The 16,574-nt window shown below is 32.8% G+C and overlaps 1 protein-coding gene and 1 non-coding gene across 2 annotated transcripts; both read right to left on the reverse strand.

Annotated features, from left to right (window-relative positions):
- Positions 1-4,120: 4,120 nt before the first annotated feature.
- Positions 4,121-5,247, reverse strand: LOC120415799 (uncharacterized). The gene is made up of 2 exons (XM_052710434.1): positions 4,780-5,247; positions 4,121-4,560 (listed from the first exon to the last, which is right to left on the reverse strand). Exons 1-2 carry the CDS (start codon positions 4,801-4,803, stop codon positions 4,258-4,260), a joined length of 327 nt encoding a protein of 108 aa, XP_052566394.1. The 5' UTR covers positions 4,804-5,247; the 3' UTR covers positions 4,121-4,257.
- Positions 5,248-10,094: 4,847 nt separating this feature from the next.
- Positions 10,095-10,167, reverse strand: Trnam-cau (transfer RNA methionine (anticodon CAU)). The gene has a single exon. It is a non-coding gene; the product is annotated as a tRNA-Met (tRNA).
- Between the last annotated feature and the right edge of the window lie 6,407 nt (positions 10,168-16,574).

Here is a 16,574-nt window from a genome sequence, read left to right on the forward strand (position 1 = left end):
TAGCTTTAAGATACAAAATATTCAACAAAGTAAGAATATTTTGTTTTTATTCAGTAGCAGACCTTCCTGGATTCAACAGTAAAAGATACTTGTTCAAGTCCCCTTAACCGTATAAAAAAATCAACGATTAAAAATTATATACTTTAGGATTCCAACTTTTAATTAAAAAACGAATTTTTCATTCAATATGAATTTCTGAAAAGTCCAAATCAAAATTTAGAACATTGCCGAAAACACCAAAACAATCAGTCTTTTCTTCTATATTTTTTTAACATACGGACAACGTTTCATTCATATATTTTTAAGGAAAATTTCGTTTGCGAAAATTTAGAGAATTAACCCTCTACAACCCAACCCCGCCTTTAGACGGGCTTCTATTTAAAAACACGATTTAAAATCACCAGAGGTGAATTAGAGCCTTTCTTACAAAATGATGGAACTCCGAAAGATATATTGGTGCAATTAATTTTTCAGAAACATAATGATACCACCCAGTGAGAATTTGACCTAAAGCTTCGAATCTTTATAGACTAAACCTCGAATGCATTTTATTTTAATTTCAGAAGTACATTAAGGATTGCAAGAAAACTATATTTAATTAAGAGAAACTTATTGTATTGGCATTATTAGAAAAAAAATAAAGGGTACTCAGTCTTTAATGTTGGTCTATGATTAACTTAAAAAAAAATATGTATCGATATTGCACTTTGTCGATCTGTTATGAGAAGTCAGAAAGAACACTTTCAAGCGCAGCGTAAAGCGCGCAAGCGTAAATGTGCTGGCGTTTATGCTTCGACTTGACGACTTGTCGATATTTCGAGCGAGAACGGGCCGGGACTTTGAATTTGATGTTCAGTATATGATTCTGTATAAAACCAAAAATTAAATGGGAAAAAATAGGCAAAAAATAAGACGAAAAACACTAATATGGCTTTATCTCTGGAAATAAATTTTGGAAAAGCTTCAAATTTTGGGCCCAAGCAGTTTATGGCGCATATTTTCGAATCGCTTTTTGTTTGAAACTGAATTCTTTTAATTTGATAGTGTTATCTGTAAGATCGTCCAAAAAACACCTCTAAAAAATGGCTTTGACCACATTTACTGGTCGAAAATTGTGAATCGAAAAATAAAATGTTTGTCTCCGACCCCACGGCTACAAATTTGAAACATAAATATTGTGGGTTTTACGAGTGGTTTTCCAATGATGGAAGACACAAATTTTTAAGAGCGGATACAGACATCGCACAAGTATTTCAGAAAAAGTGCTCTCAAAAATCAGGCATTGAGTTCAGGGTTTCTGGCCAAAATTCAATCGAAAGAGCGCATCATAACCTTTAAATTAGTAATAGGATTTTTTTCTGGGATGATTCCCCGCCGGATACGATTTTTTTTAAAGATTTCTGAAAAAAGCGAACCTTAAACCTTTCTTCTGTAAGAATGGCAAAAATCGCCAAAAATCCATTTTTCAACCAATTTATGATCTTTAAAAAGCATTGGAGATTAGATTAGATTAGATTAAATTAAAAAGCATTGGAAAGAAGACCTCTTAAAATTTTAGAAAAAAAATTATGTGGCTTTGCCAATGTTTTTAAAAATGTAATTTTTTCAGGGGTCAACTTTGGATGTGTTTTTTAACATTTCCTATATTTTAAGTAAAAAGAAGTATGCAGTAATTTTTTTAGTGCCTCAGACTATATTTTTTTACAATGTAAATGATAATGGTGGCATTTTATAGCAGAAATTGTGGAAAACAAGCAAAAAATTAAAAAAAAGTGACTTTGAAAACATGAAAAAATTAGATAGGTAAAATGTAATGATAGGAGGTTGTAGAATACGCCAAATACTACCAAAAACAAACATAAACTAAACAAGAAGAATAAAATACTATAAATGAAACAAGAGAAACATAAAACAAGAGAAGTAAAGTTGTTCAAAATGACCTTCTGAACACGGGAAAAATAAAAAAAATCGAAAAAATGGGCAGTAGAGGGTTAATCAATCGGTTCAATCAATGTTGAGAAAATTCAGCAATAAAATGATATTTACAATCATCTCTACTCTAAACCGCACAGGTATTTGTACAGTTAATGATTCTGAATCGATTTGTATTCTTGAAGGTGGGTCTAAGAAGCACAACTGTAAAGTTATTTTTTGATTATTTTTCATGCAAGATTTCCTCAGTACATAGAACAAAAAATCAATTCTCGTAATCGTGAATTAAGTTCACGAATGTGAGAACCACGAAGGAATTTATTCATGAGTATGGTGTATTTTCACTATAAACGTGAATATATTTCTTCGTGGTTCTCGCATTCGTGAATTCAATTCACGATTTTGAGAATTGACTTTCTTCCGTGTAATAACAAAAGCGTAAATAAAAATTTGTGTTGTCCCTCCTTTTTCATGAAATCTTATTTTCATTATTTTTTTTTACTTTTAGAATTGGCTAAGACTATTTGGAGGGCTTCCTTTTCATCAAAAAAGATATTTTACATCAATGTTTAACTCATGCAAGTCTCTATACACTTTTAGCAGTCCATAAAAACATGGTATACCGTCATCAGGGGTGACATTGGGTCTGGGGAGTGAGATTGGGCCATACAAATTTCAGCATTTTTCAAGTTTTCAATTAATATCCCCTACTTTTTTGTCAAAATAAGTATGCGGTTATTTTTGTTATGTCACAAATTTTGTTAAAAAGAGACGAAAAAGACAAGTTTTTCAATAAATTTTTATATACAATTGGATGCCCAATTTGCTGGCGTACTCAAAATTAAAAAAAAATCTTGTTTTTTTCTAACTTTTCAGGGTTTTTTTAGAGTGTAAGAATGTTCTACAACAATTACATTAATTTTGATTGATATAAGGGTTTTCCGTGTGATCATCACGAGATATCGCGATTTTATGAAAAAATTGGTCGTCTTTGATTATGGCCTTTCAATTCCACCCGCGATAGACACGAACGACGAAACAAAGAGAAACGCAAAAAAATACATTGAGAGTTGAAGATACCAGGCCTACTGCGTGAAGTTTACCGCAGAGATGATTCGTTGAAGTGTGTTGAGTTTGAGCATGGAGTGTTCAACAACACAATTCTGAATTTACGGGGGAGGATGAACAATCGATTTTCCTAGTCAATAATAATTAAGTAAACTTTGCAATGGTCTTATTAAAATTCCCATATTTTTATATATTCGGCCGATTTTGTAAAGACTTGTTCTAAAACCGTCACTACACAAATTAATTTCCATCTGACCAATTTCTGATCGCTCTAAATTTTCCGATCTTCAGCGAAAGGGCCACTCATTCTAAAGTTAGCCACCCTGCAACCGAACAATATCTCTCGCGATCGAACGCATGAATAACCTCTGGATCTTCGGAGCTGGTGATGTTGCTGAGTCAGCACAAAATCATCTCCCGGCTACCGAAGAGTTTTATTTCGCATGCTGCCGTTGTTCCGTTTCTTTCGATTCGATTCTTTGTTGGATGTTGCTCGCGTCGGACATCGCCGAGAAAAGATTCGAGTAGCAGCTGCTGCTTATTTATTTGTAATTGTAATCGTTAAATTACTTGACATTCGGTGATTTTTTCTGCGTTTTTTAAAGGTACAACCTTCGAAAGGATAACAGCAGCGAGGAAAAAGGGCATCCGAAGGCAAATTGGAGCTCACTGAATGGTCTTGGGTCGATATTTTGTTGGGAGGATTTTGCGCTGGTGCCCGACGGGGAGATAAATTAATGAATTGGGCATGATTTGGAGGTTTCGATAAAGAGAGTGAAGGCATGTTGCTGGTCGGGGGATACAATTGAAAGGGAGATTTTGCCAAATGGATTGGGGAGATAACATTGTATGGATCGGAATTCTCTTTTATCTCTTTTCATTATTTTTATTTGTGGGTACACTCGGGTTGTTTTAAGCAAACTTGTGAATTTTATGCAGAAATGAAAGAAATTCTTAAACCATGGAATTGTTTATTCACTTTTTACAATCTTTTTAAAATTGATCAAAATTCTATGTAAAGTATGTTCATGGCCATCTGATTGTTCCAGAGTAAAACCATACATTTTTTCTGTCATTTAAAGTTTATTTCTGGTTGGATGTTTGCCTCATTAAAAATACATTTTTAGTAACAGAATGTTTTATTTAAATTTTTATCATAAATGGTATAATTTGGCATTATATGTAAAATTTGGTTAACATATTCTAATATAATTTTGTACTGGCTCTTAAAAGCTTCCCTCAGCAAACATTCCAAACTCAATACCGAATCCTGTTCTTATACTGCAAATTGGCCACCTCGCGGGACTGCTTCGGCCTTCCCAAATGTACCGCCACAAGTCGCTCTCCGTGCTTCATCGGCTGTTGAGACTCCTCTTCGAAGATCACCTCGCGAACCTTGTCCAACAGTTTGGCGTCCACGGTGAGCCCCTCGGAAGTCTTGAGACCCAGTAGAACCCGCTCGTACCGCCCATAGCGGTCCTCCTCGGACTCCAAATTGTACGTCCGGGGTACGTTCCGGTCGTACCCATGAGCCAGTGAAATCGCCAGAAGTAGCAACACCTGTAAGAATCGAGAACATCCGCAAACAAAAATCGTTTATTTCGATGTAAACATTTCAAAAGGGCGTATCTTGTAATGAAAACAAACACTCGTCTGAATGATCAAGTAGATTGGGCAAGATAATCTGTTAATCTTTGCAAAGTTTAAAAGATTCGCCCTTTTCAAATGCTAGGGTAGAACTCTGCGACGACCTTGAGCAATTGGCAATCGTTAACTCACCACAATCGATAGTTTCCGCGGCATCGCGACCAGAGACTCTCTCTCTCACACACGCACACACGCACACAGACAATGGGACACGTTCCGTCCACGCGACTGACTCGCGACCGGCTTCAAGATCTAAATGGTCGCTCAAAAGTATCATATATTCGCTTTTATATCGAGACCTCGGTGAACCTGGCCGCGCGAGAGTAAGCCGATTTGGGTCTTTTTGGAGGAAAAAAGGAAAAAAAAAACAACAACAGAAAAAAACGAATAAAAGTAGAGAAGCTGTGCCGTTCTGAGACGACTGACAGCGCGAAGATATTGCACGGCCAGAGCCTGTGCTTAAAAGCTGGTGTTGGAAGAATAGTAATGCTTGCAGGCATCAAAACAACAGTGCCACTCACCTGCCGAGCAGAAACTGAAGAAGTAAACTGCCTAAAACCAGCTATCATTACCGGCAGCAGCACATATGGTCCCCTGAAGAGGGGACATAGACAATCGGATTTTTAACAGCATAAACTCTTAAAATTATTAGATCATGCAAATCTCACGAATCATGTCATTTTTTTAAGTTTCATTGAAAACTCAAATTATTTATTATTTTATTCCATTCGGAATGATTGATCGAGACCCTTATGAAATAATATCTAATTTTTATTTTAATTTTGAGATTGAAATATTCATATAATTTACTACACAAAAAAAAAAAAAAAAAAAGCTAGGTGAACCCGGCAAACTTTGTCGTTCTTCCCAAATTGTTTTGTTTTCATGTCATGATCTGATTAATACATAACCGTCATCTGCACAGAAAAAAATAATATAAATTTGGAAGCTTTAATTTTGGAAGGTTGAATATTACCTCTTTTATGATGTAATTTTACCTCAATTTAGACTGAAAAAGTGACATTACACTAGAAAAGTGGTAAAATTACACATTTCCAGAGGTAAAATTACACCTTTTTTCTGACATAAAAGATGTACCCCTTCCCAGATGTAATATTACCATGATTTTTTTTTCTGTGTGGAGACAGCTGTTTTAGGCAGATTTTTGCACTAAATTTTGATATTTTTGAATGATTTTGGTAAGAACAGATACAAATCAACTAAATTCGTACATTATTGTTATTATAGTTTATTATTGACATTTTACCATGATTTGGCATTCGTGTCATAGTACATTGATTCCCTAACTTAAAGTCTTTAAATACTCTAAAAACTGTTGTCCCTATTCAGACTGTAATCCCGATTCACCGCAGTTGACGGCATTAGGATTTAATCCCTTAATGTTACCCTCTTTCGATTATGATTGTTCCTCCATTCCTTTTGCAATCCGCATTGTGGAATGGCGCCTCTAGACGGGTTTTTATCTAAAAATTCACCAAAAATCTATTTTTCAGCCAATTTTTGATTTTTTAAAACAAAACAAGCAAAAAATTGAAAAAGTAAGCAGGAAAAAATAGGAGGTTGTAGAGTAGGCCAAATACTATCATAAACAAACGTAAACTAAACAAGCAAACTGCAAATTAAAATATTAAAAATGAAAAAAAAAAAAAATATTGCAGAACAAAAGTTGCTGAAAATGACCTCTTGAACACGAGAAAATATAAATTTTCGAAAAAAATCGGCTGTAGAGGGTTAAACCTCGCAATAAAGAAAGATGCATTATACTCTATAATAATTCTTCGTATTTATTCTACATATTTATTTTTCCATTTTATTCCACTATTTTCATATTGTTTACGGGCTTTTTATTCTTTTTTTGTTTTAGATCCGTTTTCTTTTATTTTTCATTTTTGTTTAATTTCTCTTAATATTTTTCTATGTTTTCTAATCTCCTAAATTTGCTTTGCCAACTAAACCTCTAATTGATAAAACGTTTGAGCTACACCGGAAAAAATATTTAAATTTACTCGAAGCGGAAATTATAAATCACATGCAAATTCGATTTATGTAAACTTAAGATTTGATGTAATCGTCTGTATCACACGTAAAATCATGTTTTAACGTATGATTTGTTGTAAATTTACATCAAATCGCATTTAAAAAGATTAATGACGTCTAAAAGTGTTACACCATAAATGATGTAATATTCAGAACTATAAAAAATCATGTTTTTAATGGTTATATATTTTGTTTACAAACTATCATTTTATCAGCAGCTTTAGTAATTTTTGAAGGAATCTTCTCTTAACCACCATCAAGGTGTTGGAGAATCAATAATTGGTTATTTTCTTATGCCAGTTGGTGATTTTTTTTATCCTTTTCCCGAGCAGGGGTAAATAATATGGGAATACCAAATTTTGGTATTACTTGGGCAAATAACAGCGACCAAAATGTGCCCTTGGTTGCCCAGTAATAGATGGTAAAATACCATGAAATCATACCAAAATCTTGTATGTGTAAGGGCACAACAATACCAAACCATGTTATTCCAAGGGTAAAATAATACCTCAAAATAAAACCATTTCAATACCAAGTTGAGGTCTTCTGGATTTTTGAACATTGCTTGAATACCAAAACTTGGTATTGCCATGGTTTTATTTTTAGGTATTCCCGCGCCCTTGGAAAATCATATTTTGGTATTTCTGTGGTCTTTCACATACATGATTTTGGTATTTCATGGTATTTTACCATCTGTTACTGGGCAACTAAGAGCACATTATGGTCGCTGGTATTGAACAAGTAATACCAAAATTTGGTATTTTCATACCATTTTTAATGCAGCAGTTGCAGTTAGTGAAAATACGGAAATTATTCATATGCAACAGCCAAATCTACTCACCTGCTGATTCCATGTTGTTATTAGTGATATTCTTCACCACACCGAATGCATTTGACATTGATGAACGGCCTGTGCTTGAAGTTTTTGAAGCTTCTGAAAAATAACAAGATTGAAAAATAAGTATTATTAAAATGAAACTGAATTGAAATTCACCAAAATTCATTAATCTGTCGATTGACTCGTTTTTCAAAGTATTTGGTTATCCCGACTTAGAGATATTTCAACGTTTTTGAAAAAAATATTAGTGGGTATATCACACTAATTTTTAAAATCATCTTTAAAATTTTTGGGTTTCAAGTCATTTTAGCGCAAAATTAATTAACTCGTAAAATTTTGTAAACAAATTTCCCATAGTTTCAGAGAAAATTGATGAAACCTTTCAATATTCAAATAATACCAAAATGTGCCATCCTGACTTAGAAAATTTTCCACAATTTCAAGTCATTTCTATAGGGGGTATATCAAAAATGTTTAAAATCAAGTTTTAAATTTCCGGTTTTGAATGAAAGCATTCGCTTTGAGTCATGATTTTAGCGCAAAATTAATTTTTTTGTCAAAATTGGTCAAAATTTTCCCATAGTTTCAGAGGAATTTGATAAAACACTTAAATACCAAAATAATACCAAAATGTGCCATCTGACTTAGAAAATTTTCCACAATTTCAAGTCATTTCTATAGGGGGTATATCAAAAATGTTTAAAATCAAGTTTGAAATTTCCGGTTTTGAATGAAAGCATTCGCTTTGAGACATCATTATAGTGCAAAATCAATTATTTTGTCAAAATTGGTCAAAATTTTCCCATAGTTGCAGAGGAATTTGATAAAATACTGTAAAACCAAAAGAATATCAAAATGTGGTGTTCGATCATTGACAAATTTTGCAATTTTGCAATATCAAAACAATACCTTAAATTGGTATGATACCACATTTTGCTCTTGCATAATCCTTAAGACAAATTTTAAAGGGTCCAAGAATACCAAAATTTGGTATTGATACCAGAGAAAGGTATTATTACGCATTTCCCTTGTTATTTACCCATGCTCGGGTTATGATTCCTCAATTTTCGTTCTTTTGGTTTTTTGACATCTTAGTTCATTTTCTATTGGTAGTTATACATTTTCTGCAGGAATTATTAAATTGTTATTTTTTCACTCTTTATATTTGCTGTAGTAGTTTCACAAGGATTGGACTTAGGACAATGGTCAAAATAAAGACTTTTATGTAATATGTGGAAATTGACGTTTCGAACACTTTTCGAAAAACTGTTTCAGAGCGAGTAAACGAGCAAAGCATACCCATCTCGTATCGACTTCACCAATCTACCTGAAATTTTCAGAGGTTGTTTGTACATACAAAACTAGCATCTGGTCAAAATATGAGCACTCTTGGTCAACGGGAAGTGGGGCAAATCGGGACCCAAAGTTTGAAGGTTCAAAAACGTCAAAAATCTTAAAAAGGCAACAACTTATTCAATTTCAAAATCAAAATTCAAAATGCATCTGAAAAGGCTTTAAAAATGCTACAAAATGTTGAGAGAAACATCCCAATTGGTTAAATATAAAGGGAGTTATCGGCATTTTAGTGAAAAAATAGCATAAGTTTCAAACTCAAATAAAAAAAAGTGTTCCATCCTGATATCAACTCTGTTCGACCTGCAGCTTGTAGGGGACATCTGGGACTACCATCTGAGACTGAGAACGCTTTGGGTAAGGCAGTTTAGCATATTCAATAGACACTGTTACTTTTAGTAAATTTATCGGTTGTAAATTTTCTGGTGATAATTTTATCATATTCGTGTTTCTGAGACAATTCCACAATAGAAACATGCACAAAAATGTTTATTTCATCCTTTTTAACCCTGATTCCCGACAATTTGTAAAAGACTTATTTAATTTGAATCAAATTGGATTAAAAATGAGGTTTATTTAAAATCCAGAGCACAACAAAGAACAAAAAAATATCAATTTCTAATTTCTCTTAAGTTATCTTAAAAACTGTCATTCTTGTTTAGAATATTGACAATTAATAGTATCGAGCTAATTAAAGCATGAAAAAAAAAACAATTATAATAAAAACATAGATGATATGAATGTTTGAAAAAAATCCCGGGATCCGAGGATTCCCGGGATTCCAAAAAATATTTTTCCCGTTTCCCGGTTTCCCGGAAATTCAAAACCCGGTAAAATTGGACTCCCTAACTAACTTCATGTACACAAAAATGCCTAGAATAACATGTGTACAAAGATTCATTGATATATAAAGTGAAAAAAATCATGTTAATATAAAATATGGCAATTTACCTCTAAAAATCGGTTATTTCACTACCCTTTCAGTGTTTTGTCACTTTTTCAGTCTAAATTGAGGTAGTATAACATCATAAAAGAGGTAATATTACAACTTTCAAATTGACAATAAAAAAAACTATGCAGGTGAGAGTTACCAACAACCAATTCTCTATTTGGCATGGAATTGTAGGCAGATCAGGAAGGCAGGTCAATGAACCCAAATCGAAGTGCAGCAATTCAATTCAAGTGGCAAAAAGTGATTTGCCCCGAGTGAGGATCGAACTCACGACCTTAAGATTATGAGACTTACGCGCTACCTACTGCGCCATCGAGGCAGTTGAAAATAGCTCCACGTATAATTTGACTGGTGCACACTTCATTAATTTTTTCGTTTTACTGAGTCGATAATGCCTTCCCTAAGAATAGCGTGTTTTCTTTATCTGGTTCGCACCGCTTCATTTTTATTTTGCTTTTATTTTTTATTATTATTTTCATCATTCAATTCCGGCTTCCACTTGTCTGTGGCTAACAGAAGCGTACTTTCGTTGAGTGCATATTGTTGTTTTACAATGAGGGGGTCCTCCAAAAAATATCAAAAAAGCCTCACGAGACATTATGTGATGGTACTTGCTACACAAATATGATTAACCAAAAATGTTTTTTTTACTGTCGTATACCTTTAGGCTGTCTATTAATACCACCTAAGCTTTCGCCATTATCGCTTGTTATAATAGTGCAATTGAGTATTTTTTTTTTCGCTGTCACGGTCTCTTAAGCTTTTTGGAGAAGTTAACCCTTTAAAATGTAAAAAAAAAATGATATTTTAATGTGTAATATTAACTTTTTCCAATTGATTATTTTGATGTTTTGAAATTAAAAACTTGAAAAAAAATCTCTTAAACAACTGACAGCTAATGTCAAAACGTTTTGACAGCCCAGGGTTGACCACTCAACAGACAATATTGAGCAAACAGTGACCCCACCGACTGGTGGTGTGCTATACCAACCTGTGCCCATTTTGGACGTGATAAAACGCTCATCTGTCCGTTTATGGTCAACCGAAATCGCAGCATCACGCAGCGCATTGCGATTAATCCCCCGCCGCCGCCGGTCATCAAAGATCGCGCACCCGCAACGCTAATTGTGCGACATCAGCAACCAGACTTGGCTCGGTTGGATCGGTTTTTGATGTTCCTCGGGTGACCCTCTGAGAGCGGCGTCTTCGGCGTTGAACACACACACACATAATTATCACTGCAGTAATCACTGGAATCTTCAAAAGGAAGATTATGGGTTTTCGAAAATCTTGTTTTGACGGTCAGTGTCAGTGAAGGTTGTTGATCGTGTGAACGGAGACAATGCCACAGTGAAGCGAGAACTTGTTTTGAGACAAGAAAACAAGAAAACAAGAAAACAAGAAAACAAGAAAACAAGAAAACAAGAAAACAAGAAAACAAGAAAACAAGAAAACAAGAAAACAAGAAAACAAGAAAACAAGAAAACAAGAAAACAAGAAAACAAGAAAACAAGAAAACAAGAAAACAAGAAAACAAGAAAACAAGAAAACAAGAAAACAAGAAAACAAGAAAACAAGAAAACAAGAAAACAAGAAAACAAGAAAACAAGAAAACAAGAAAACAAGAAAACAAGAAAACAAGAAAACAAGAAAACAAGAAAACAAGAAAACAAGAAAACAAGAAAACAAGAAAACAAGAAAACAAGAAAACAAGAAAACAAGAAAACAAGAAAACAAGAAAACAAGAAAACAAGAAAACAAGAAAACAAGAAAACAAGAAAACAAGAAAACAAGAAAACAAGAAAACAAGAAAACAAGAAAACAAGAAAACAAGAAAACAAGAAAACAAGAAAACAAGATAAAAATAAAAAAAGAAAACAAGAAAACAAGAAAACAAGAAAACAAGAAAACAAGAAAACAAGAAAACAAGAAAACAAGAAAACAAGAAAACAAGAAAACAAGAAAACAAGAAAACAAGAAAACAAGAAAACAAGAAAACAAGAAAACAAGAAAACAAGAAAACAAGAAAACAAGAAAACAAGAAAACAAGAAAACAAGAAAACAAGAAAACAAGAAAACAAGAAAACAAGAAAACAAGAAAACAAGAAAACAAGAAAACAAGAAAACAAGAAAACAAGAAAACAAGAAAACAAGAAAACAAGAAAACAAGAAAACAAGAAAACAAGAAAACAAGAAAACAAGAAAACAAGAAAACAAGAAAACAAGAAAACAAGAAAACAAGAAAACAAGAAAACAAGAAACAAGAAACAAGAAACAAGAAACAAGAAACAAGAAACAAGAAACAAGAAACAAGAAACAAGAAACAAGAAACAAGAAAACAAGAAAACAAGAAAACAAGAAAACAAGAAAACAAGAAAACAAGAAAACAAGAAAACAAGAAAACAAGAAAACAAGAAAACAAGAAAACAAGAAAACAAGAAAACAAGAAAACAAGAAAACAAGAAAACAAGAAAACAAGAAAACAAGAAAACAAGAAAACAAGAAAACAAGAAAACAAGAAAACAAGAAAACAAGAAAACAAGAAAACAAGAAAACAAGAAAACAAGAAAACAAGAAAACAAGAAAACAAGAAAACAAGAAAACAAGAAAACAAGAAAACAAGAAAACAAGAAAACAAGAAAACAAGAAAACAAGAAAACAAGAAAACAAGAAAACAAGAAAACAAGAAAACAAGAAAACAAGAAAACAAGAAAACAAGAAAACAAGAAAACAAGAAAACAAGAAAACAAGAAAACAAGAAAACAAGAAAACAAGAAAACAAGAAAACAAGAAAACAAGAAAACAAGAAAACAAGAAAACAAGAAAACAAGAAAACAAGAAAACAAGAAAACAAGAAAACAAGAAAACAAGAAAACAAGAAAACAAGAAAACAAGAAAACAAGAAAACAAGAAAACAAGAAAACAAGAAAACAAGAAAACAAGAAAACAAGAAAACAAGAAAACAAGAAAACAAGAAAACAAGAAAACAAGAAAACAAGAAAACAAGAAAACAAGAAAACAAGAAAACAAGAAAGGAATAAGATAGGAATAAGAAAGGAATAAGAAAGGAATAAGAAAGGAATAAGAAAGGAATAAGAAAGGAATAAGAAAGGAATAAGAAAGGAATAAGAAAGGAATAAAAAAGGAATAAGAAAGGAATAAGAAAGGAATAAGAAAGGAATAAGAAAGGAATAAGAAAGGAATAAGAAAGGAATAAGAAAGGAATAAGAAAGGAATAAGAAAGGAATAAGAAAGGAATAAGAAAGGAATAAGAAAGGAATAAGAAAGGAATAAGAAAGGAATAAGAAAGGAATAAGAAAGGAATAAGAAAGGAATAAGAAAGGAATAAGAAAGGAATAAGAAAGGAATAAGAAAGGAATAAGAAAGGAATAAGAAAGGAATAAGAAAGGAATAAAAAAGGAATAAGAAAGGAATAAGAAAGGAATAGGAAAGGAATAAGAAAACAAGATTTTTAGTGATATTTTAGTTTTTGATTACAATTTATGAATTAACTTTTGCTTTATGAGTTCAACAAGGACAAATCTTAAAGAATTTTTAGATTGTTTCCTCGATAAAATCACTCCAACATGGAAAATTCAACTTATAACCTTTCCCGTTTGTTATGATCTTTCAAAAACGCCACTCCCATTAGCCTCGACCTCAAATAATCTCATTATCCTCTGATACCTGGATGATCCTTTCCCACGGATCTTTCCGGCCGGGAACACGCGTACCATGGCCATTAGGAGGTGCCCTTTTAAATGACTTTTTTGCTGTGGCCAATTATGCCAAACCATGTCCATGGAACGGTGCGTGGAGCTGTGTTTTTGTTCCGCCCCGAATCAGGACAATAAAAATCCCACATTAAGATGTAATAAATTAATGACAGTTAATTGATCTCGCTTTGATGATGATTATCTCGGCCGTAATAACACCAGAACCGGCCTGGGGTGGGGATTTGGAGTTACTCTGGCGAAGCTGGGGGTTTGAACCTTTCTTTGAGAGAAGCTTAAAATGTAGTTTGCAATAGGGTTTCAGAGATATTGCGATTTCCTTCAAAATTGCAGTCAAGGTATGCGATGCAGCGCTTAACAACACTTAAGCATCATCATTTAGCGCAGAACTTTCTTCGCACAGCGCAACATCTCAAGAAATCCTTTCCCAAAAGGAGGAAGAACTTGCTTAATTCGACTTTAATATAAATAAATAACCCCAGCGATTATTACCACCACGCGCGCGCAACTGCACAAGTGCGCACGTAGATGTCTTCTTCGCAGAAGATGACCCTTCGTTTGGCGTGCCGTTAGGCGGATCGGCGCGGTTCCTCGATGAGAAATTACGATTAATAATTTCCGAGATTAATCTCGGCAACAAATATTTAATCGGTGCGGCCAGCCTGCCTGAGAAGATGCACTTTGCGTGACTTGCGATTGTACACAGTTGTGCGACTGATGGGGCCGGCTCGCGTGGTAAGATTTATCGGCGATTGTTAAGGAGGGGAAAAAGGAGCGAGTGCGTACGCAGTAATGCATGAAAAATTGGTTTGTAATTAAGAAAAATATGACAATAAATCAACGGGAGTGAGACGTAAGAGAGGAGTTCTTTTTTGCAGTTTTCTAGAACTTCGCGAATCAACACCATATTTGAATTTTTGATGTTTTTTATTTGTATGAAACTTTGCCCATCGATGGATTTAGACCGATCCGAATAAGTCAATTTTAATCATTAGTGTCCATACAAATTTTGAGCTGTCCATAGAAAATCTTTATCTCGAGATGCGACTTTCTGAGTTGTAGGTTATGATCGGGACTGTTGAGAAAAAACAAAATTCTTAAATAAACATTTTTCTTCACTTAATTTTTTTTCGCATAGACTCGATTTTGACAAACTTACTTTTTCCATATTTTTTTTACTTTTTGATTTATTTTAGTAGACAAATAGTGGCAACTTTTGAGCCATAGGGTATGACGAACACTTTGGTATTGACAAGTAAAATCGTTGCTAATATTGCTAATCGTCCGAAAAAAAAAAAACAAATGAATTATTGTTTTTTTCGAAAAACTTTAAAATGTTAATGGAAATAGAAGTAAATAAGCTGAAAACAATTTGAAATGAATTTTCCTTAGAAATGAATTTTTTTACTGATTTTTATACTGAAAGTGTTTTTAAGTAGGTATCCTATGCACTCAGAAAATTTCAAGTAACATTTTTAGATATAAAATTTAGTTCTAAATCAAAATGGCTTTTGAAAAATTTTGATAAAATTGATTCTTCATTTTTTTAAATTGTGCCCTCGACGAGAAAATTTTCTACAATGTGCTTCTTTGAATATTGTTGATTTTACCTTTGTATGCTGAGATACGGCCTTACAATGATTTAAAATTACTTAACTTTCCCTTGGTATTTAAAAAAAATCACACATAAGGCGTCATCCATAAAGTATGTCACGCAAAAATCCGCCAAAATTAATCCTCCCTCTCCCCTATGGCACAAACTGCAAGGTTGAACCCACCTCAAAAATTACGTCACATTTTGCCAAACCCTCCCCCCTCTTGTTATCGACGGGATTTTTTATAGTTTTTATTTCCTTAAACTCTCATAATTTTTGTATTTTTGCCAATTTTAATATGAAAAAAAAATAAGTTGTTTAATTATTCATTTTTATTAACAAATATTGCGATATAAAAAAATAGTTTTTTTTTGTTTTAAAAATAAGAAGACCTGGTATAACATTCAAGTATTGAAATTTTTTTTGATATGTTTTAGAGGACATCAAATGCCAACATAACTGAAATTTCCAGGTTGTGCAAAAAATCTTTGAGCGAATTATGAATTTTTGAATCAATACTGTTTTTTTTTAAAAAAATCGCAAAATTGGTCGAAAAAATTCTTTAATTTCATTTTTTGATGTAAAATCAAATTTGCAATCAAAAAGTACTGCAGTGAAATTTTGATAAAGTGCACCGTTTTCAAGTTAAGTTCATTTTTATTTGACTTTTTTGAAAATAGTCGCAGTTTTTCATTTTTAAAAATTAGTGCACATGTTTGCCCACTTGTGAAAAAAACTATTTTTGATTAGCTGAGAACATTCTCTATATTTTGTTTTTTTGAACCTTGCTGATACGACCCTTAGTTGCTGGGATATTGCCATGCAGAGGTTTATAAACAGGAAAATTGATGTTTTCTAAGTCTCACCCAAACAACACACCATTTTCTAACGTCTTTATCTCAGCAACTAATGGTCCGATTTTCAATGTTAAAATATGAAACATTCTTGAAATTTTCCGATCTTTTCGAATTTTTTTTTAAACCAAGACTAACATATCAAAAAAGCCAAACATTCAATATTACGCCCTTTTGAAATGTTAGTCTTGGTTTAAAAATAAAAAAAAACTATTTTCGAAAAGATCGAAAAATTTCACGAATGTTTCATATTTTAACATTGAAAATCGGACCATTAGTTGCTTAGATATCGACATTAGGACATTATGGGTTGTTTGGGTGGGACTTAGAAAACATAAATTTTCCTGTTTTTAAACCTTTGCATGGCAATATCTCAGCAACTAAGGGTCGTATTAACATAGTTCAAATAGCAAAATATATAGAATTTTCTCAGCTTTTCAAAAATATTTTTTTATAAAAGTGGGCAAAGATGTGCACTAATTTTAAAAAATGAAAAACTGCGACTATTTTCAAAAAAGTCAACTAAAAACGGATTTAACTTGA

This window comes from Culex pipiens, chromosome 3, assembly GCF_016801865.2.
Source record: "Culex pipiens pallens isolate TS chromosome 3, TS_CPP_V2, whole genome shotgun sequence".
NCBI lineage: Eukaryota > Metazoa > Arthropoda > Insecta > Diptera > Culicidae > Culex > Culex pipiens.